General features: G+C 37.8%; 1 protein-coding gene across 1 annotated transcript in view; it reads right to left on the bottom strand.

Annotated features, from left to right (window-relative positions):
* LOC133539573 (transcription factor AP-2-epsilon-like) overlaps positions 1 to 22,096 on the bottom strand; it is a 28,505-nt gene extending 6,409 nt beyond the window's left edge. Inside the window, exons 1-5 of the mRNA XM_061881583.1 lie at positions 21,927 to 22,096; positions 21,432 to 21,479; positions 20,741 to 21,172; positions 16,505 to 16,559; positions 6,630 to 6,861 (exon numbers count right to left, since the gene is read on the bottom strand). Of these exons, the coding sequence (XP_061737567.1) occupies positions 6,630 to 6,861; positions 16,505 to 16,559; positions 20,741 to 21,172; positions 21,432 to 21,479; positions 21,927 to 21,965 (806 nt within the window). The 5' untranslated portion in view covers positions 21,966 to 22,096. The remainder of the gene's footprint in view (positions 1 to 6,629; positions 6,862 to 16,504; positions 16,560 to 20,740; positions 21,173 to 21,431; positions 21,480 to 21,926) is intronic.
* Between the last annotated feature and the right edge of the window lie 321 nt (positions 22,097 to 22,417).

Below are 22,417 nucleotides of genomic sequence, written 5' to 3'. Positions count from 1 at the left end.
TCCCCAATAAGAATGTTCAGCACATTACTTCATCAATCCAGAGATTCAAAGACGTGCATTTTTTTAGGCCTCCACAAACTGTAGAAAGGGGGGTCCCCACAAGATCAGAAACTTGGTCCCCATTTCAAATGATAACGTGTGTGTGTGTGTGTGTGTGTGTGTGTGTGTGTGTGTGTGTGTGTGTGTGTCTCACAATGAAATCTCCTTATGATCCCTGTCAACACTCCAAAGTGTTTTGAATATTCAATTTTCCTGCCTGACCTTACCTGTGGATACGAATGTTAAAAAAACAAAACAAGGAAGTGTGTTTCCACGACTAGGACAACTTTTTCCTTCCCTTCAGATGCTTTAATGAGCCATTCCATGCGCTTGCTCAATGGCCCCGAGGCGCTCTTTCATTAAACCGTTCCTGTTCTTGTGATTCGGTCCCATGACCCATTTTGGGTCCTCAGGCGCTGACCTCGCCGTTACTTATTTTAAGTGCTTTTACTCCATAAAGACTTCGAAAGACCGCATGAGGGTTGGAAACAATAAGGCGCAATATTTTTGAGTCTGGTTGTCTCTTTTTGTATGAAACATCCATTTTGGTGGACAACCACTTATACAAGTTTTTGTGATTCGGTTTTTCAACATTGGATTACATGAAAAAACTTTTTATGCCACACTTTTCATTGATGAGTATTAAGTATGGTTAGAGTGCCCGCCCTGAGATCGGGTAGGTTGTGAGTTCAAACCCCGGCCGAGTCATACCAAAGACTATAAAAATGGAACCCATTACCTCCCTGCTTGGCACTCAGCATCAAGGGTTGGAATTGGGGGTTAAATCACCAAAAATGTTTCCCGGGCGTGGCCACCGCCGCTGCTCACTGCTCCCCTCTCCTCCCAGGGGGTGATCGAGGGTGACAGGTCAAATGCAGAGAATAATTTCGCCACACCTAATGTGTACATTAACGTTAGAATGCTAAAATCCATCATTTTGTATGGAAAAATACTACAGGAGTTTTAATGTCCACTACGGTGGACATTGTAAAATGTGTTTTACTAGCTTAAACAAATACCCAAACCACCTCAAACTGTCAGACAATTTTGCTCAAACAAACATTACATTTGGTCCCTCTTGGCGTAACAACAGGTTTTATTCTTGTCCAACATTTTGCATTAGAAATAACGATGTAAAAGACTTGTTGTCTTGATCCGCCTGCCGGATCATTCATAGTTTTTGTTCTTGAGTTCTTTTTGTGTGTTTTCTGATTATTTTTGGACTCTTCCGATCCCCAGTTTGTGCACTTCCTTGTTTGTTCGGTTACCATGGTTTCTTATTTGTTCCACTTGCTCTGCTTTTGTCACACACCTGTGTTTTGATTGTTACTTTAGAGTTTAAGCCTGCCTTCGACCTCAGTTCGTTCTTGGTTCGTTGTTTGCGTCATGCAACTCTCACGTTGGCTTCTCTGCGTTATATATACTTGTGCTAAGTTACGCCTTAGCTTCTCGTGCGATCGCCACGTCATTTTTGGACTTTCGGACTTCCTTGCTACGTTTAGCATTAACTTCCCGTGCGTAGGCACGCACTTTATTTTGCCTTTTGTACCAGTGTTCTTTTACTTTTTACGGGGTGACACAACACGCACACAATGTGTTACCAACGTGACACTTGTCCTCTACAGTGGACTAACATGCCTTGCTAGTTCTCAGGAGGTATTGAAGAATGCGTTTTTGTAAAAACTACATCACGTATTATTAACATAACACGGAGCTGTCCAACTGAGCGGTTCAGTAAAAAAACAATATAATTAAAAGCTGTTGTAGTAAGGGACTTGGACCAATGTAAACACATTGGAAGATCCTTGCGATGACGTTTAAACTCTCCTAAGGCCAGCGTCCACTACAGTGGACACTTGTATTTTCCATAAAATGGCTATTTTTTTCGGAAAGGTGTAACTCTATGACACAATTAAAGAAAAACAAATGTCCACTATAGAAGACGCTGGTTCCAAAAATAAGAATAGTGGTGAATTTTGGCCCATAGAACAATTTCCCCATGCTATTTCTTGGAATATTTCATTTGTTTTGTAGTGCATAATCTAATGCGTGGCTGTAGGCAACCCCAATGTATGCAACGTCTGATTTAGTTCCCCTTTAAAAGGTCATTACTTTATTCAAACAAGCAATACTGAGCCTGTGCTGATTATCCAAAGTAGTGTTCCAATACTAAGAGTGCTTAAAAACGGCCCACCTCTGGCTTAAGACCTCATGTTTTTCATAGATCTAGAGAAAATTTAATATGGTCTAAGGCAGGGGTGTCAAACTCAAATACAGAGTGGGCCAAAATTTAAAACTGAACAAAGCTGCGGGCCAAGGTTGAACAAATGAACCTTTTAATAGGGACCCAAACAAGTTTTGCATTGAATATTGAACAAGCAAGGCTTATATAACTTTATAGTGACATGCAAAATGGAGTTTCAAATAATAATAATTAAAAAAATATCAATGGCATATCTAATAAAATGTAAATACAAATTTAATCCCTCTTATCTATTTGCAGCCTTCTGAAGTAAATATCAAAATAAAGTTATTCCACAGGCTAATAATACATTTGAAAATAAAATAACAATAATGAATGAATCAAACATGCAAGCATTGAAGTAACAAGAGAAAGTGCATGAATAAAATGTTAATTATTGCTCAGTTTGTTCCACTGATTTGCTTTAACACTGAATATGGAACAAGCAACGCTTACATAACTTAATAGTGCAAAATCAACTTTCAAAAAACAAATGAAAAAACATCAATGGAAGTGGAAATACAATTTAAATAAAACATTTAATGCCTCTTTTCTATTTGCAGCCTTCTGGGGTAAATATCAACATTAACTTTTTCCACAGGCTAATGGATTTGAAAATAACAATAATGACGTGGGCAGGGTTTGGTGGTAGCAGGTGGGTGTATGTTGTAGTGTCCCGGAAGAGTTAGTGCTGCAAGGGATTCTGGGTATTTGTTATGTTGTGTTTACAGTATGTTGTATTACGGTGCGGATGTTGTCCCGAAATGTGTTTGTCCTTCTTGTTTGGTGTGGGTTTAGGCCTGTGAAAGTTGTTTATACGGCCACCCTCAGTGTGACCTGTATAGCTGTTGACCAAGTGTGCATTGCATTCGCATCCGCATATACTTTGTGACTGGGCCGACACGCTGTTTGTATGGAGGAAAAGCGGACGTGATGACAGGTTGTATAGAACGCTAAAGACAGTCCCTTTAAAGCATTCCCCCGATATTGTAGTCCGGTGGAAATCGTGAGAAATTCTCGAGATTGGTTGCCCCGGGAGATTTTTGGGAGGGGCACTGAACTTCGGGAGTCTCCTGGGAAAATCGGGAGGGTTGGCAAGTATGAATATTAGTAGTGAACGCGGTGTTACAGAGGCACTAATGTTAATTTGAAATTGCCTCAAGGGCCAAATGAAATTACATGGCGGGCCAGAGTTTGACACTCATGGTCTAAGGGTTACACCAAAATCAAGTTTTGTAAAAATATTTTCATAATTTTTTAATAAAAAAGGAAATAAAAGAAATTGGATTTAGTTTTTATTTATTTTTGTTTTGTTTTTGTTTAACTTTTTTTTTGAGGGGGGCGTGGCTGGGAAGGAAAACATTGAGTGTTTTGCTGGGTTTCAGCAGGTTTTTTTGGTTTTATTTTCTTTATAGTCTGTCGCGTTTTGTTCATTTATCAATAAATACCACGTTTTACCTCAAGCTGCTACCTTGTTCATCTCCATCCTAAAAAACACGACAACGTTAGGAAACGCCGTTTGTCAACATTTGACACTTTTACTAAAATTCTGAGCAGTTTTTTAAAACAATGCACTTTTAATTACTTCAGCCACAATATCAAGGTTAGCTATACTTTCCCCACTTTTTGTTGCGTTTTTGTTAGTGTTCTCCGGTGTTTTGTGCTAGTTCCTGTCCTGTGCTTTTATTTTGGCGGATCTTCCGGTTTTGTTGTTTTCCCCTGTCTTCTGTCCCGGAGCATTTCCCCTCACCTGTTTTCTGTTTATAATCAAGACTATTTAAGTCAAATCCTTTTCTACCTTCACTGTCGGGACATTGGTGATGTTGTTATCGTTTCATTGGACTACAGAGGAGCGGTTTGATGCGAAACCTATTGTGCACTACTTTGTGGACGCAGTCAGCTCCACATTTCCCGTGAGTGCTTTGCTGGGTTTCTGCAGTTTTGTTTGTTTTTTTTCTTCATAGTTGCTCTCACGTTTTGTTCGTTTACCGACAAATACCACTTTTATAAATACCACCTTGTTCATCTGCATCCTAAAAATCACAACAACATCCAAAGTCTCCTGTCAATGCTTAACAGTTTTACTAAAATTCTGAGCATTTCTCTTGAAATCACTTTCAATTACTTCAGCCACATTTAATTAACCAAATGCAAAACTCATTTGTTAGCAGGATTGTGGAGAAAAACAAACAGATTTTTCGAGGAACTTTGTTGCAAAGTTAGCCCCTTTCGACATTACAGTCTGCTTGCATCGGCGGTAGTTGCTGAAAACCCTGACCGTGTGTAGCCCACTTTGTAACTAATGCCATCTGCAGTGCGGAAGTGGAACAGCATGACCATATATGGGAGACAAACATTTTTGCAGCTGTTGTTTAGAGCAGTGTTTTTCAACCTTTTTGGAGCCAAGGCACATTTTTTAATTGAAAAAATGTGGAAGCACACCACCAGCAGATATCATAAAAAAATAAAACTCAGCAGCCGATATTGACGATAAAAAGTCGTTGTCACAATTGTTGGATATATATGACTTTAAACCATAACCAAGCAAGCGTCAATATAGCTCTTGTCTCAAAGTAGGTGTACTATCACCACCTGTCACATCGCTACGAGACTTCTTTGTAGTTTTTTGCTGTTTTTCTGTGTGTAGTCTTTTAGTTCTTCTCTTGCGCTCCTATTTTGGTGGCTTTTTCTCTTTTTTTCAGTATTTTTCTGTAGCAGTTTCATGTCTTCCTTTGAGCGATATTTCCTGCATCTACTTTGTTTTAGCAATCAAGAGTATTTCAGGCGGTCCACTCCCTGTATGATCAGTGTCAGAACTTGGTCCGCATTGCCGGCAGTAAGTAGAACACATTTCCAGTGAGGGTTGGACTCCGCCAAGGCTGTCCTTTGTCACCCATTCTGTTCAGAACTTTTATGGACAGAATTTCTAGGCACAGTCAAGGCGTTGAGGGGTTCCGGTTTGGTGGCCGCAGGATTAGGTCTCTGCTTTTTGCAGATGATGTGGTCCTGATGGCTTCATCTGACCGGGATCTTCAGCTCTCACTGGATCTGTTCGCAGCCGAGTGTGAAGCGACCGGAATGAGAATCAGCACCTCCAAGTCCGAGTCCATGGTTCTCGCCCGGAAAAGGGTGGAATGCCATCTACGGGTTGGGGAGGAGACCCTGCCCCAAGTGGAGGAGTTCAAGTACCTAGGAGTCTTGTTCACGAGTGAGGGAAGAGTGGATGGTGAGATCGACAGGCGGATCGGTGCGGCGTCTTCAGTAATGCGGACGTTTTATCGATCTGTTGTGGTGAAGAAGGAGCTGAGCCGGAAGGCAAAGCTCTCAATTTACCAGTCGATCTACGTTCCCATCCTCACCTATGGTCATGAGCTTTGGGTCATGACCGAAAGGATAAGATCACGGGTACAAGCGGCCCAAATGAGTTTCCTCTGTCGTGTGGTGGGTCTCTCCCTTAGAGATAGGGTGAGAAGCTCTGTCATCCGGGAGGAACTCAAAGTAAAGCCGCTGCTCCTTCACATCGAGATGAGCCAGATGAGGTGGTTCGGGCATCTGGTCAGGATGCCACCCGAACGCCTCCCTAGGGAGGTATTTAGGGCACGTCCAACCGGTAGGAGGCCACGGGGAAGACCCAGAACACGTTGGGAAGACTATGTCTCCCGGCTGGCCTGGGAACGCCTCGGGATCCCCCGGGAAGAGCTAGACGAAGTGGCTGGAGAGAGGGAAGTCTGGGTTTCCCTGCTTAGGCTGTTGCCCCCGTGACCCGACCTCAGAAAAGCGGAAGAAGATGGATGGATGGATAGAGTATTTCAGTTGTTTTTATCTTTCCTTGTGGGCAGATTGTTGATTGTCATGTCATGTCAGGATGTACATTCTGGACGCCGTCTTTGCTCCACAAGAAGTCTTTGCTGTCATCAACAACGGCACGTTATTTGCGGATTGTGATTACTGGTTTGCAAAAAATATTTTTAACCCAAATCGGTGAAATGACTTAATCTCCCACGGCACACTAGACTGTATCTCACGGCACACTAGTAGTTGAAAAACACTGGTTTACAGAAATTTGGACCATTGTAAACATATTGCAGATCATTGCCTTGACATTTTAACCTGGGGCGTTCCTCAAGGCACCCCTTTAAGTCCTCTCCTTTTTGGTAGTTCATTTCATTATATGATTTATGTGACTAAGGTGTTGCCGTAGCTCGTTTACTTCAGATGCAGTCATTCTGTTCAACTAGGTGTTCCTCACGGTTCCGTTTTTAGGTCCGCTTATTTTCGCCTATTCAACTCCTGTGCCCGTCTTCACGTTTGCTTGGCTTTTTCAGGGTTAAAAGCGTCGCCGACTCACCTGCGAAGGACTCCGCCCAGCAGAGAGGCGTTGAGGCACTCGGGCGGGGCGAGCCGCCGCTGCACCTCGCCGACCGTCACCTTGTACTTGGAGGTGGAGCTGAGCAGCGAGAGGCGGCCCGGCACCGAACAGAAGACCTCGGCCGGGTTAGACACGGCACCCAGGCCCAGGCCGTCCTTGCAGAGGGACAAGGCAGACAGCGCCGAGCCGTTCAGCTTGGATGGGATCGGAACTGGAAAAGGCGAAAGAAGAAAGGAAGTTACAAGGTATTTACGGAGATGTTTGTCATATTTATCTCAGTCCTGTCACCCTAACACAGGGGTGTCAAACTCACATCTGGTCCCAAGTGGGCCGAAATGCTAAATTCATGGCATGATAACGTCAAAATAAAGACAACTTCAGGTTGTTTTCTTTGTTTTACTTTGGCCAAAAATAAGCATATTCTGAAAACGTACAAATTACAAATAATCTTCTGGACAAAATACCTGAAATTTGTTGAATTTGTCCAATCAGTGGTCGGGTGGTTAGAGCAGGGGTCAGCAACCTTTTTGAAACCAGGAGCTACTTCTTGGGTACTGATTAATGCCAAGGGCTACCAGTTTGATACACACTTAAATAAATTGCCAGAAATAGCCAATTTGCTCAATTTACCTTTAATAAATAAATCTAGATATACATATTTAAAAAATGGGTATTTCTGTCTGTCATTCTGTCGTACATTTTTTTTCCTTTTACAGAAGGTTTTTTGTAGAGAATAAATGATGAAAAAAACACTAAATTGAACGGTTTAAAAGAAGAGAAAACAGGAAAAATAATGAAACTTAAATTTTGAAACATAGTTTATCTTCAATTTTGAGTCTTTAAAATTCAAAATTCAACCGAAAAAAAGAAGAGAAAAACTATCTAATTCAAATCTTTTTGAAAAAATTTAAAAAAATAATTTATGGAACATCATTAGTAATTTTTCCTGATTAAGATTAATTTTAGAATTTTGATGACATGTTTTAAATAGGTTAAAATCCAATCTGCACTTTGTTAGAATATATAACAAATTGGACTAAGCTATATTTCTAATAAAGACAAATCATTTCTTCTAGATTTTCCAGAACAAAAATTTTAAAAGAAATTCAAAAGATTTTGAAAAAAGATTTAAATTTGATTGTAAAGATTTTCTAGATGGAATTTTGATCATAAGTTTAAAGAAATATTTCACAAATATTCTTTGTTGAAAAAACAGAAGTTAAAATGAAGAGTTAAATTAAAATGTATTTATTATTCTTTACAATAAAAAAAGAAAATTACTTGAACATTGATTGAAATTGTCAGGAAAAAAGAGGAAGGATTTTAAAAGGTAAAAAAGTTTATGTGTTTAAAAATCCTAAAATCCTTTTTAAGGTTGTATTTTTTCTCTAAAATTGTCTTTCTGAAAGTTATAAGAAGCAAAGTAAAAAAAATAAATGAATTTATTTAAACAAGTGAAAGCAGCTCACTGGTAAGTGCTGCTATTTGAGCTATTTTTAGAACAGGCCAGCGGGCGACTCATCTGGTCCTTACGGGCGACCTGGTGCCCGCGGGCATCGTGTGGATGACCCCTGGGTTAGAATGTCCGCTCTGAGATCAGGTGGTCGTGAGTTCAAACCCCGGCCGAGTCCTACCAAAGACTAAAAAAATGGGAGCCGTTACCTCCCTGCTTGGCACTCAGCATCAGAGGTTGGAATTGGGGGTTAAATCACCAAAAATGATTCCTGGGCGTGGCCACGGCTGCTGCCCACTGCTCCCCTCACCTCCCAGGGGGTGAACAAGGGGATGGGTCAAATGCAGAGGACAAATTTCACCACACCGTGTGTGTGTGTGACTATCATTGGTACTTTAACTTTAACTTTAAAATTCTGAGGAAATTGGTGCAGTTTCAAAACCACAACGAGCTTGGACTTGGTCTCAGTGTATCTACAAGGCCAGGATTAAACTTTAAATCAGTCTTTCTGGGACTGAACCTCAACGAGCTTGGACTTGGTCTCAGTGTATCTACAAGGCCAGGATTAAACTTTAAATCACAGTCTTTCTGGGACTCAACAAAAACATGTCAACTCTTCTCGGTATCAAATACCTCCTTTAAAGTTAAAGTAGCAATGATTGTCACACACACACTAGGTGTGGCGAAATTATTCTCTGCATTTGACCCATCCCCTTGTTCACCCCCTGGGAGGTGAGGGGAGCAGTGGGCAGCAGCGGTGGCCGCGCCCAGGAATCATTTTTTGTGATTTAACCCCTAATTCCAACCTTTGATGCTGAGTTCCAAGTAGGGAGGCGATGGGTCCCATTTTTATAGTCTTTGGTATGACTCGGCCGGGGTTTGAACTCACAACCTACCAACCTCAGGGCGGACACTCTAACCACTAGGCCACCTTTGTCATGTCCACACATCAATCCAGAGCTAACTCAACAAACCGTAAGAAACGCTGGTTAAAAACTATTTAAAAGGGTTAAGTTCACATTTCTGGTGTTTGACGGAGACATCTTGAGGCAACGAGTGAATTATATTTATGTAGCACTTTTCTCTAGTGACTCAAAGCGCTTTTACATAGTGAAACCCAATATCTGAGTTACATTTAAACCAGTGTGGGTGGCACTGGGAGCAGGTGGGTAAAGTGTCTTGCCTAAGGACACAACGGCAGAAGCGGGGATCAAACCTGGAACCCTCAAGTTGCTGGCACGGGCCCTTTACCAACCGAGCTATACCGCCCCGAAGGTGCCAAACGACGATGTGTTCGAAGTAGAAGACATAAAACGGCAGGTTTTAAGTGAGGAGCCACAGTCCCCTTTTACTTTGTACCTCTCTAAACCCTTTACTTGCCTAACAGAATTGCTACCACGCCATCCAGTGGACACATTTACAACAGCAGTTTCTTTCGTTCCCAAAAAAACAACAACAACAAAAAAAACAGCTAATATTTATACTTGGCAAACTCATCATGCGGGCCGGATAAAACATGACAATTATTTCTTATTTAGAGTTGGAAAAAAAAACAAAAAAAGACTGGAATTTAAGTTTATTTGGAGAGTTAGACGTGCAAGTGGCTCCTGAGAGATGAATATTTGACCTCAAATCAACAGTTGGAGAGACGTCGTGTAAGAAAAAGTAATAAATATTTACAAGGCAAGGTAATATCGCTCCTTTCTCAGCGTCAACGTTAGCGCCGATGCTAGCACTAGCATAACATGAGCGGTGTCCAGGCTGGTCCGCCACCAGTCACGATGGGTAGCTTTAACATCTGAACTGATACGGATACCAACTGTTGATACATGTGTGTATGTTCATGTTAACTGTTGGTGTGTTTAATGATTGTTACAAGTATGCATTTATTTCAGTTTGTTCTAGGTGTGTTGCCGTAGTCAGAAAGTAGTCTTTGCCATTAACAACTAAAGCCCTTAGTGGCCACATGCGTGGACAGCACCTTTTAGCTCTTTTTTGCAAAATTGTGTACACAACTGAATTGGGGTCTTATGGCCACTTATGGGGACACTTACACCACCATCTGGTGGTGTCAGAAGAGTATAACATATAATGGAATTTTGGGGAAAAAAGTGTAAAAATTAAGAATTAGCATGTCACTAAACATGAAGTACACGTTTGTGTACTTATGGTCTAAGTACATCATATAAAATGATGATTCTTAGTTTTTATTCTAATTAGGGTCCAAAAATCCCAAATAGCAAAGAGACATAAAAAAAAGCATGTAAACAAACAGATTGGGCCTTAAGAGGTTAAGTTGAATGTGCTAGTCCTGTCGTTTATTGAGCCCTACAAAGTATTTACTGTAAGTATTGTGTTTCCAGCTGTCTGATTGTAACGTGCGTCTTTGTAACATCGGGTAATGCTAATCAGTAGCATTCCTACGGCAAATCCAATGTAAATTAGCATTGAGCTAACCCATTCGGAAGACGCTGTGCCTGACTTTCCAGGGCTTGCTTATCTTGCCATGGAAAAGCGAAAATATACATAAATATGACAAGATATATAACAGTACCTAGAAGCAGTCCGCTATTAATACGCTTGTTTTCCCGCCAAGTGCTTGAGCCGGTCTGTAACCGAAAGTGAGTGCACTGTACTTTTAAAAAAAAAAAGCCGTTTAAAATCGTATTCATTTGATGTTGTTTCTTGCTACCTATTCTTTTTTTGTTATACCCCGTCTTGGTCATGCTGTATAATTTTAGGTCAGTTTTCTGTTTTATCTTCTAGTGGAGTTTGCATGTTCTTGCCACACTTGTGTGGGTTTCCTCCAAGGGGTTTTGCTTCCTCCCATCTCCCAAAAACATGCTGTGGCGCCTCGAAATTGTCCAAAGGTGTGAGTGTTAATGTCGGTTGGTTTAAATGTGCTTCCGGGATGGACCAGGGTGACAAAAGTGAGCTGGGATAGGCTCCAGCTTCTCACCCGTGACCCTTCAGAATGAGGACAAGCTGGACAGAAAACTGAGAGGTTAGTGACCGAAGTCTGTCGGTACTACCCGGTACTCGTTCACGTAAAATAAATCGGCCTTCATTTTTATACTTTTTGTCGCAGCACCGGCTCAAGTATTTGTCCGGTAAACAAGCAGTGGAACAGTACAACAAAGTGCAACAGTATGGCTCCACTTTTCAAAATGCGCAAGCGCAATGCTAATTTACATGCGATTTGTCATAGACATGCTAAAGATTAGCATTATGATGTCGATTCCAACACCTCCAAATTGGGTATTGAGAACTACAATTAAGATGCACGTTACAATCAAACAGCTGTTGTGTAATAAATACAATATTTACAGTGTAAACACTTTGTGGGACTCAACAAAAGACAGGAGTGGCATTCAATTTTACGGCAACTTGCGCAGCACAAACTGAAATGAATGCATACTTGTTGTTATTATTATTATTATTAAACAAATCAACATTTATTATGAACACACACAAAAGTACCAAAAATTGGTATGGTATCAGTTCCAATGTGAAAGCGACCCAGCCCAAACCTGGACACCAGCATTAGTGGTATTACATGCCGTTTTCCACGACTCCAAATTTTTGTAACGAGAACCAAAACTAAGATGCATGTTACAATCAAACAGCTGGCGTGTAATAAATACAATATTTACAGTACAAACACTTTGTGGGACTCAACAAAAGACAAGAGTGGCTTTCAACTTAATGGCAAAGACTACTTCCTGACTACGGCAACTCCCATTGCACAACCTGGAATTAATGCATACTTGTTGTTATTATTATTAAACAAATCAACGTTTATTATGAACACACACAAAAGTACCAAAAATTGGTATGGTATCAGTTCCAATGTGAAAGCGACCCATCCCGACTGAAAGAGAACCAGCCTGGACACCCGCATTAGCGATTTTACATGACGTTATCAACAACTCACAATCTGTGTACAATCAAACCGCTGGTGTGTAATATTACGTACAATACTCGCTTACAGGGCTCAAGAAAATAAAATACGGGCATAATCAACTTAATGGCAAAGACTACTTCCTAGTAGTGTGTTCACTACTGCCATCTAATGTATTGGAACTGCAACTGCATGCAAAGTATATTATACTAAAGCCAAAAGCAGTGAAGTTGGCACGTTGTGTAATTCGTAAATAAAAACAGAATACAATGATTTGCAAATCCTTTTCAACTTATATTCAGTTGAATAGACTGCAAAGATAAGATATTTCATGTTCCAACTGAGAATCTTCCTTTTTTTTTTGCAAATAATGATTAACTCTGAATTTAATGGCAGTAACACATTGCAAAAAAGTTGTCAAAGGGGCATTTTTTTTTACCACTGTGTTACATGGCCTTTCCTTTTAACAACACTTAGTAAATGTTTGGGAACTGAGGAGACCAAATTTTTAAGTTTTCCAGGTGGAATTCTTTCCCATTCTTGCTTGATGTACAGCTTAAGTTGTTCAACAGTCCGGGGTCTCTGTTCTGGTATTTTAGGCTTCATAATACACCACACATTTTCAATGAGAGACAGGTCTGGACTACAGGCAGGCCCATCTAGTACCCGCACTCTTTTACTATGAAGAAGCGCTGTTGTAACACGTAGCTTGGCATTGTCTTGCTGAAATAAGCAGGGGCGTCCATGATATTGTTGCTTGGATGACAACATATGTTGTTCCAAAAGCTGTATGTACCTTTCAGCATTAATGGTGCCTTCACAGATGTGTAAGTTACCCATGCCTTGGTCACTAATACACCCCCATACCATCACACATGCTGGCTTTTCAACTTTGCACCTATAGCAATCCGGATGGTTCTTTTCCTTATTGTTCTGGAGGACACCACGTCCACAGTTTCATAAATGAAATTGAAATGTCGACTCGTCAAACCGCAGAACACTTTTCCACTTTGAATTAGTCCATCTTAGATTAACTCGGGCCCAGCGTAGCTGGCTGAGTTTCTGGGTGTTGTTGATAAATGGCTTTGGCCTTGCATAGTAGACTTTAATTTGCACTTACAGATGTAGCAACGAACTGTAGTTACAGAAACAGTGGTTTTCTGAAGTGTTCTTGAGCCCATGTGGTGATATCATTTACACACTGATGTAATTTTTTTGATGCAGTACCGCCTGAGGGATCGAAGGTCACGGGCATTCAATGTTACATGCAGTGATTTCTCCAGATTCTCTGAATCTTTTGATGATATTATGGTCTGTAGATGGTGAAATCCCTAAATTCCTTGCAGTAGCTCGTTGACAAATGTTCTTAAACTGTTTGACAATTTGTTGATAAAGTGGTGACCCTCGCCCCATCCATGTTTGTCAATTACTAATCATTTCATGGAAGCTGCTTTTATAGCCAATCATGGCACCCACCTGTTCCCAATTAGCCTGTTCACCTGTGGGATGTTCCAAATAAGTGTTTGATGAGCATTCCTCAACTTTCTCAGTCTTTTTTTGCCACTTGTGCCAGCTTTTTTGAATAACGTTGTAGGCATCGAATTCAAAATGAGCTATTTGCAAAAATGAACAAGGTTTTCTAGTTCGAACGTTAAATATCTTGTCTTTGCAGTCTATTCAATTGAATATAAGTTGAAAACAATCAGCAAATCTTTGTATTCTGTTTTTATTTACCATTCACACAATGTGCCAACTTCACTGCTTTTGGAGTTTGCATATAATATTTGCAAATGAAACTCGGAAGTGTAAGAAAACAAGACAACTGGACAGCAAAAGGTAAGTGTTAATGATAAAAAAAAAAAAGTTTGTTAATTGGATTGCAGTTAGCATTGGAACACACACAAAAGTATCCAAAGTTGCTGTATCGGCATTGATTTACAGGTCGTGAGATTTGGTACTGAATCAAATCAAATCCCGATCCCAATGAAGCTAAAGGGGGTCTCGCTCAGGGTACTTTTTAAACTTGGAACCCTTTGTTCCATTCCGTAGAAAAAGTCATGTTGCAGGTCTGTCAAAATGAAGCCAAATGATTGGAGGAACAAAAACGACCCTTTTGATCAGGGGTGTCCAAACTTTTTCCACTGAGGGCCGTACACTGAAAAATCAAAGCAAGCGGGGGCCATTTATTTTAAAAATCAATACAATATATGAATAAAAAATATACCTATAGGCCTCCACTCAGGCTTGATCCCGGGGACCCCAAAGGGTTTTGGTAAAAATATAATGTTAAAATTGTGTCATTATTTAGTATTATTTTATTATTATTCAAGTTTTAAATCAACATTAGGTCTATCTGTCAATATGACGTTTTTAAAGTTTCAAGTTGTATGCTCTTTTTGTCAAAGAAAACCAGGTTTTTTATGGGAAAAAAAACACAAAATATGCAATATTTTCACCCAATAAAATTTTTCAGTAGAATATTTGAGATATCACAATTGGAGCCGGAAAAAGGTCAAAAACTCATAACACCTTTGATTTTAACTCACTATTATTTTTTGTGCAATGACACTTAAAAACAGAACACACTGATCCAAAAGTGTCGTACTCATTAAAGTGTTAAAAAATGTATATATATTTTTTTTTTTACCGTTTACTTTTAACACAATGGTCTCGAGATCAAATTCAGATCTATTAGTCAATTATAAGTTTTTTTGTTGTTTATGTTTTTTGTTTTTTCGTTTTAGGCCGTTCTTAAAAAAAAAAACAGCTCAGTTTTTTATGTGTGTCACACCACGGTGAAGGAAGTCTTGTCTTGGTTGTTCTGTCTTGTGTTTTATTTTGAAAAGCTACCCTCTTGTTTCAGATGACGGGTCCTTCCTCTTGTGTCACCAGTCTGACATCATCCCTGATCCATGATTGTTTCCACCTGTTTCCCATCATACTCATATCCTATTTAAGCTCACGCCTCCTCTTGTCCTGTGCCGGATGGTCTCGTCTAACGTGCCTTTCTAGCGTCTAGGTCCATGTCCATGAAAACCTTGTCTTGCTCCTTTTTCCCTGGTTCTCATTTTTGGATCAAGCAGTCGTTTACTTTAATTTTGTGTTGACTTTTTCCTCCCTCGAGCGCCCTTTGTTATCCTTCGTCTACCTAATTGGGGAGTTTTTTGTTTTTCCAAATTTCGTATAGTTTGCCTCATTGATTGAGGGATTTTTGTTTATTCCTATTTAGTGTATATATATAGATCGTTTGTGTTTTTTTCCTCCTGTTGGAGCGCTTTTGGTTAATTCTCATAGTTATGCTATTTTTGTTAGTTTTTCTTAGATTAGTATTCCTCATTTTTTTGGAGTGATTTTGATTTACCTGTTTATTCTCGGAATTATTTTGCGCGTATTGTAATGATTCTTGACTGGAGGTAGAAAGTTATTGTAAAATAAAAGCTTTATTTTCTTAACTTCCTCTCTGCATCGGGATCCTCTCCTCACTCCGAGTCGTAACAATATGGCAAACACAAAATATCCAACATTGTCCCCCAAAAATATCTCCAAGTGGAATATATAATGTGACGTAATTGGAGCCTTGAATAGCTCAATAATACATAATTACATTGATTTTGATTCACTTATTTTTTTACAGAAAGAAACCGCCTGCATGGCAACTTTGTGTTCTTATAGAGTAAACATTGCAAAATGTTCCATTTGCTCTTTTATACCACTTTTTATGTTTTAATTTTTTTCAACCGTATTTTTAAAATGTGCCATGGGGGCCAATAAAAAATGACCTGCGGGCCGCAAATGGCCCCCGGGCCAAACTTTGGACACCCCTGCTTTTGATGGTGAATTTAAGAACAAATTCCAAAAATAAACACACGGTGACAACATTTTTCCTTTTCCGTGGACTCAAGTTTCACTTCCATACAGTTTGTCCCCACAACTTGACTCTAAAGGCGCCCATGTGTCTTCTCTAAAATCCTGCCGCTCACTATCTCTAATATTACATTAACACCATCCAGCTCTTGCTAAATTTCCCCTCAACTCTGCTTTTATTATCTCCCTCTTCCCCCCGCCTCTTTTTTGGCCCACTTCTCTTTTCCTCTTCACTTTAATCCCCCCTTCTCTCCCTCTCTCTCATATGACCATGAACAGTTCATTAAGAATGTGTGCCTTTGGGGTGAAAGTCTGCAGCTGAGTATTAGAGGACTTCTTGACTTCAAATGAAATAGCAAAACAGAATTATTTATAGTGTGTGTGTGTGTTTGTGTGCGTATGTGTGCGTATGTGTGTGTGTGTGTGTGTGTGTGTGTGTGTGTGTGTGTGTGTGTGTGTGTGTGTGTGTGTGTGTGTGTGTGTGTGTGTGTGTGTGTGTGTGTGTGTGTGTGTGTGTGGTGTTGGAGCTGCCTTACTATAAACACAAAAGGCCCTTCAGCATGTATAGCACCGTCCTATATAGGTGGGCACAAACGTGCACGCTCCATCTTTCTCCTCACACACACTGAGTGTTACCTTTTTTAATGACAGAGTGGTCCAGGATGCCCAAGGCTGATCCTTCCTCCATTCCCTGTGTCAGACAGACAGTCACCATCATTTATCCACTGCAGGCCTTATGTCGCACATGCACACACACACACACACACACATTTTGATTCTTTTTTTTTTTTCTTTCTCCAAAATCCACATGTAACTCCATTTGCAGCAAACTGTTTAATGTTGTGCTGCAAAAACTTTCAGTATTGCAAATGACTTTATTTTAAAACTTTTTTTCTGTGCCCAAAAAATTAAGAAATATTAAAAATCAATAAAATTATTTTTCTACATTGTAAATTGATGCGATATATACATACATATATATATATTATTATTATTATTATTTTTTTTTTTAAATTTTGCTCCAAAATCCACACCTAACTCAATATGCAGCAAACCATATACATATATTTATATACATCAAATATAATGGACATTTATTATTATTATTATTTTTTTTTTTAAGAATTTCAAATGAGATAAGATTTGCGAACCCAAATAATTTCAAAACCAAAATAATGGACATCAAATTAAAAATAGGCGCCAGCGCCCCCCGCGACCCCAAAAGGCAATAGGCGGTAGAAAATGGATGGATGGATGGAAAAATAAAATCTGTAAACAAAAATAATGAATTTAAAACGGAAAAATATTGGCAAATTTGTTTTATTGTAAAACCAAAATAATGGACAACAAATAAATTAAAAAGAAAATTTTTAAATCTGTTAAAAAAAAAAGAATTTAAAATGAAAAAGTATTATCAGAAAAAATGTACAACCAAAATAATGGACATCAAATAAAAAAAATAAATTAAAAAAATCTGTAAACAAAAAAAATACATTTAAAATGAAAATATATTTACAAAAAAAAATTGTAAAACCCAAATAACGGACGACAAATAAATTAAAAAGAAAATTTAAAAAATCTGTAAACAAAAATAATTAATTTAAAATGAAGAAATATTAGCAAAAGAAAATGTTGAACCATATACATAAATTTATATACATCAAATATAATGGACATTTATTTATTTATCATTATTATTTTTTAAGAATTTCAAATGAGATAAGATTTGCGAACCCAAATAATTTCAAAAACAAAATAATGGACATCAAATAAAACAAATACAAAATAAAATCTGTAAACAAAAAGAATGATTTAAAATGAAAAAATATTAGCGAAAAAAATTATTGTAAAACAGAAAAAATGGACAACAAATAAATTAAAATAAAATAAAAAAACTGTAAACAAAAATAATGAATTTAAAATAAAAAAATATTAGCAAAAAAAAATTTCAAACCAAAATAGTGGACATAAAATAATTTTTTTTTAAATCTGTGAACAAAAATAAAGAATTTAAAATGAAAAAATATTAGCAAAAAAATAATTGTAAAACCAAAATAATGGACAACAAATCAATTAAAAAGAACATGTAAAAAGCTGTAAACAAAAACAATGAATTTAAAAAGAAAAAATATTAGCAAAAAAAAAAAAGTAAAACCAAAATATAATGGACACCAAATAAATGTAAAAAAAAATCTGTGAACAAAAATAATAAATTTAAAATTTAGAATATTAGCAAAAAAATAATAAATGTAAAACCAAAATAATGGACAAAAAATAAATTAAAAAGAAAATTTTAAAATCTATAAACAAAAATAATGAATTTAAAATGAAAAAATATTACCAAAAAAAAGGTAAAACCAAAATAAATGGACATAAAATTAAAAAATATCTGTGAACAAAAATAAGAAATTTCAAATGAAAATATAGTAGAATACATTTAAAAAACAAAAACAAATCTGTGAACAAAAATTATGAATTTTAAATGAAAAAATATTATCGGGAAAAAAAATTGTAAAACTAAAATATCCAGCCATCCATTCCCTACCGCTTATTCCCTTTGAGGTTCCAATTCTTTAAATATATATATAATGTAAACAAAAATAATTCATTTAAAATGAAAAAATATTAGCAAAAAAATTAAAACTGTAAAACGAAAATAATGAAATTTAAATAAAAAAACACTTTAAATATATATTTGTTGTTTGAAAAAAATGCACTCTAATTGTTTTTTTGTTTTGTTTTTTAATTAAGATACTCCTTTTGTTACAATTTTTTCTCTGAAATCCTTATTTTGCTTTCTTATTTGGGACTTGTATAGACTCACTCTCTTATTGTTCAGTGGGTGGTTCTATTATTACCTCTAATCTTCTTGAATGATTTAGTCATATGTTTTTTGGGACTGTTGTCAAAAGTCAAATAATCCTTATATCGGTAACAAAGCGGCGGATAAAAGGACATTCTCCTTTTGTGTGTCGGCTGAGAAAAGTGCATGAATGAAATAAAGATGGCAGGCCTCCGTTTAGCAGCGACATGGCCGCCTTGACTCCTTCTTCTTCTGCCTGTCCTGCAAATAATGAGCATGCACATCAATTGGTCTCGCTGGGTTTGTGCCGCACTCTCACAAGGCAACAAACTGCGTCTGCAGGCTGCAAGCTGCACCTGCTGCACCTGCTGCAGGACTGCAGCTCAATAAACCTCACCAACTATTCTTCTGTCAAGAAAGGCAGGACAAGCTGCAGACGGCAAAAGGGGAGTCACTTGCTTTGACAGACTCCACGAAACTCAATATTAGCATCATTCTTTATCTGGGGTTTCATCACAATTCAGGCACGTCTCAAAAGAAAATGTTCAAATGTCATTGAATAAGTTGTTCAAGTCTGACGAAATATTCTTTTTAAGGTTGAATTTTTCGAAAGAAAAGTACTTTTCTGTTCGTTAAAGAATGTTTACCCATAGTTTATCTTTTTAGCATGCAGTGATAACTAAAACAATACTATTTTGGTGCAAAATGCGAAAATAATTTGACAATCTTGTACAAGGGACAAGCGGTAGAAAAGGGATGGATGAAAATGATTGAACATACAGCGTGATGATTTTGTCCAACAATGAAAAATGACATTGTGTCTAAATACAAATATCATTTTGATTATTTTATTTATGTCATTTTTTACTCAAAAATGTTATGCAACAAAACATTTACTGATAAGAATCATTATTATTTCGAAGTGATGACATTTTTTAAATGACTTAAAAGTATTAAGGGGAAAAAGGAATTTTCTGTCTAAACATTCTCACGTTTTGTTGCCCATCATTATTATTTGTAATAATCAGCTTATTTATTAGCTCATTCTCACATTTTTAAGCATAATTTATATTCTTTAATTATTACTTTTTTTTAAGGTGATACCCTTTTTTCAATGACTTAAAAATATTATGGGGGGCAATGCATTTTCTGTTTAAACATGCTTACTTTTTTTATTGCCCATCATTATTATTTATATATTTTTTGCAATTAATCAGCTTATTTATCAGCTCATTCTCACATTTTCTCAAGCATAATTAATATTCTTTAATTATTACCATTATTTTTTTAAAGTGATACCCTTTTTAAATGACTTAAATAAATTATGGGGGAAAAAATGCAATTTTTGGTCTAAACATTCTCACGTTTTATTGCCCATCATTATTATGTGTAATTAGTCAGCTTATTTATTTGCTCATTCTCACTTTTTCTTAAGCATAATTAATATTCTCTAATTATTACATTTTTTTTAAGTGATACCCTTTTTTAAATGACTTAAAAATATGGATAAAGATGCATTTCCTGTCTAAACATGCTTACTTCTAATTGCCCATGCATCATTATTATTTTTAATTATTTGTGATTCATTATCTTATTTATCTGCTCATCCTTACATTTTCTTAAGCATAATTAATATTATTTAATTATAAACATTATTTTAAGTGATACCTTTTCTATTTAAAGACTTTTAAACAAATATGAGAAATTGACATTCTTAATATTATTTAATTATAAACATTATTTTAAGTGATACCCTTTTTATTTAAAGACTTTTAAACACATGAGAAATGTACATTCTGTGTTCAAACAAGCTTTATTAATATTAAGCAAGAGACTGTAATGTTATTCTCAATATTATTATAATCAAGAGGTGCCTTTTTTTTCAATTACTTTTAAAAGTTTGTATAAAAATGTTAGAGGGAAAATAAATCAATTTTATTAATATTAAGCAAGTGGTGAGATTTTTTTTGTATAATCATTTTTATGAACTTTTTCCCCCATTATTTTAAAGAGGACATGCAGTATAAAAATGACCTTTAGACATGAAGTATTTCTGTGCAGGAGCTCACCTGCAGGTCCTCCAGGCCGTGATGTCCCAGGTGCATCCCAAGAGGACCATCCCCGAGGGCGGCCCCCCCGTCCCCGAGTCCGTGCAGCAGGCGGGGCACCGCCGCGTACTCCCGCCGGGGGTCGAGTCCGAGAGCCCGGTGCGTTTGCGACAGGAGCCCCCCTTCCTCGGAGCGCGACCTCTGCGAGTGCCAGGCCGCCTGCTGCTGATGATGGATGGCGTTGATGGAGGGGTAAGGCTCCGACAGGTGGGAGTAGGCCGAGTCCGGACTCTGGGAGTAGGACAGCGAGGACTGGGGGTACGGGGGGGGGAAGTACGGAGGCTGGAAGTCGGAGGCCGGAGTGTGGCACAGCGGGGGCGCCGAGGAGTAGGCGGCCTGGTTGAGGGAGAGACGCCCGCTGGGCGAGGAGCTGCTAAGTCCGTCTGCGCGCTCCTGCACAAACACAGCAGTCAATCGGGAATAAGAAGTTGTTTTTAAAGAACAAATGTGCAATATTATTAAAAAAAAAAAAAAAAATCATGCACAATTAACTGAGGCTTGTTGTCACACTTTTTTTTTTTTTGAAACAATGTGAGCCCTAAAGACAAACTCCATGCAACCTTCTCCAATTTTTACATTTTTTAAAACTTATTTTGCAGCTGTTTTCTGCATGCACGTACACAAAATCATAGACATGCAAGACAAAACTCACCATGGCCGAATATGTGTGTATTAACATCTGGACCCCCTCGTGACAACCCTAATAATAATCACACACAAAAATCAACCGGATGTTAAACCTTCCAAGGCATTAAAAAGTTCCGAGATGTCATCCAGGTTCTTTTCACGACTCCATGACTAATAATAATAATAATAATAATAGGACTTATTGACTTGTGTTTGGCTGCACACGCACACGCACACGCACGGAAGATGCTCCATGAAGGCTACTTATATGTTGGCTGCAGCTGCGGGAATAAGGGGAGGGGTCGACGTGCAGGGTCTCTTAAAGAGATATATTCACTCAATTAACCCACATCATGCAAGCTGACACTTTGCAATTATTATTTCTTTTAACAGCATCAACTATAACAGACTTTTATGCATGAATGAAACAATGATATTCCTTAATAACTTGTGATTTTGCAGCGCCCCCCCCCCCCTGCAGAAACAAGGATGTTGGTAAATATATTTAGCTTTTATATACCTGCATGTTGTCGGTCTTGTTCCGGGCCTTCCAAAGCATGGTTCCTGCGGATTATGCGTGCAGAAACAAAATGAAATAAAAATGATTGGAAAAGAGGATGTTGGATGGAGAGATGTGCGAGAGAAGTGAGTTAGTGCGTCACACTTTGCAGGAGTTTGTATGTGGGAGATGAGGAGAGCAGACACAAGGGGAATAAAGGGCTTGAATTGGAAAGCAAAAGGGGGCGGGAGGTGTTTTTGTGGGAGGGATGGGGGGGGGGGGTAGTTTGTCTTTTTTTTTTCTGGAGGGGGCTGATATTAGCAAATAAAAGTGTCAATAATAAGATAATCAATGCAAGAGGTATTTGTAATATTTCCCTCCCGATTTTCAAGCTCCTTTGACTTATTAAATGTTGCTTTTTTTTAAGAAAATTAAAAATTTCAAAAAGCTGTAAACAAAAACAAAAAAAAATATATATATATATATATATATATATATGTACATATATATGT

This window comes from Nerophis ophidion, linkage group LG21, assembly GCF_033978795.1.
Source record: "Nerophis ophidion isolate RoL-2023_Sa linkage group LG21, RoL_Noph_v1.0, whole genome shotgun sequence".
In the NCBI taxonomy this organism is placed as follows: domain Eukaryota; kingdom Metazoa; phylum Chordata; class Actinopteri; order Syngnathiformes; family Syngnathidae; genus Nerophis; species Nerophis ophidion.
Note: the sequence above shows the minus strand (reverse complement) of the source record. Positions and strands in the feature narration are given on the sequence as shown.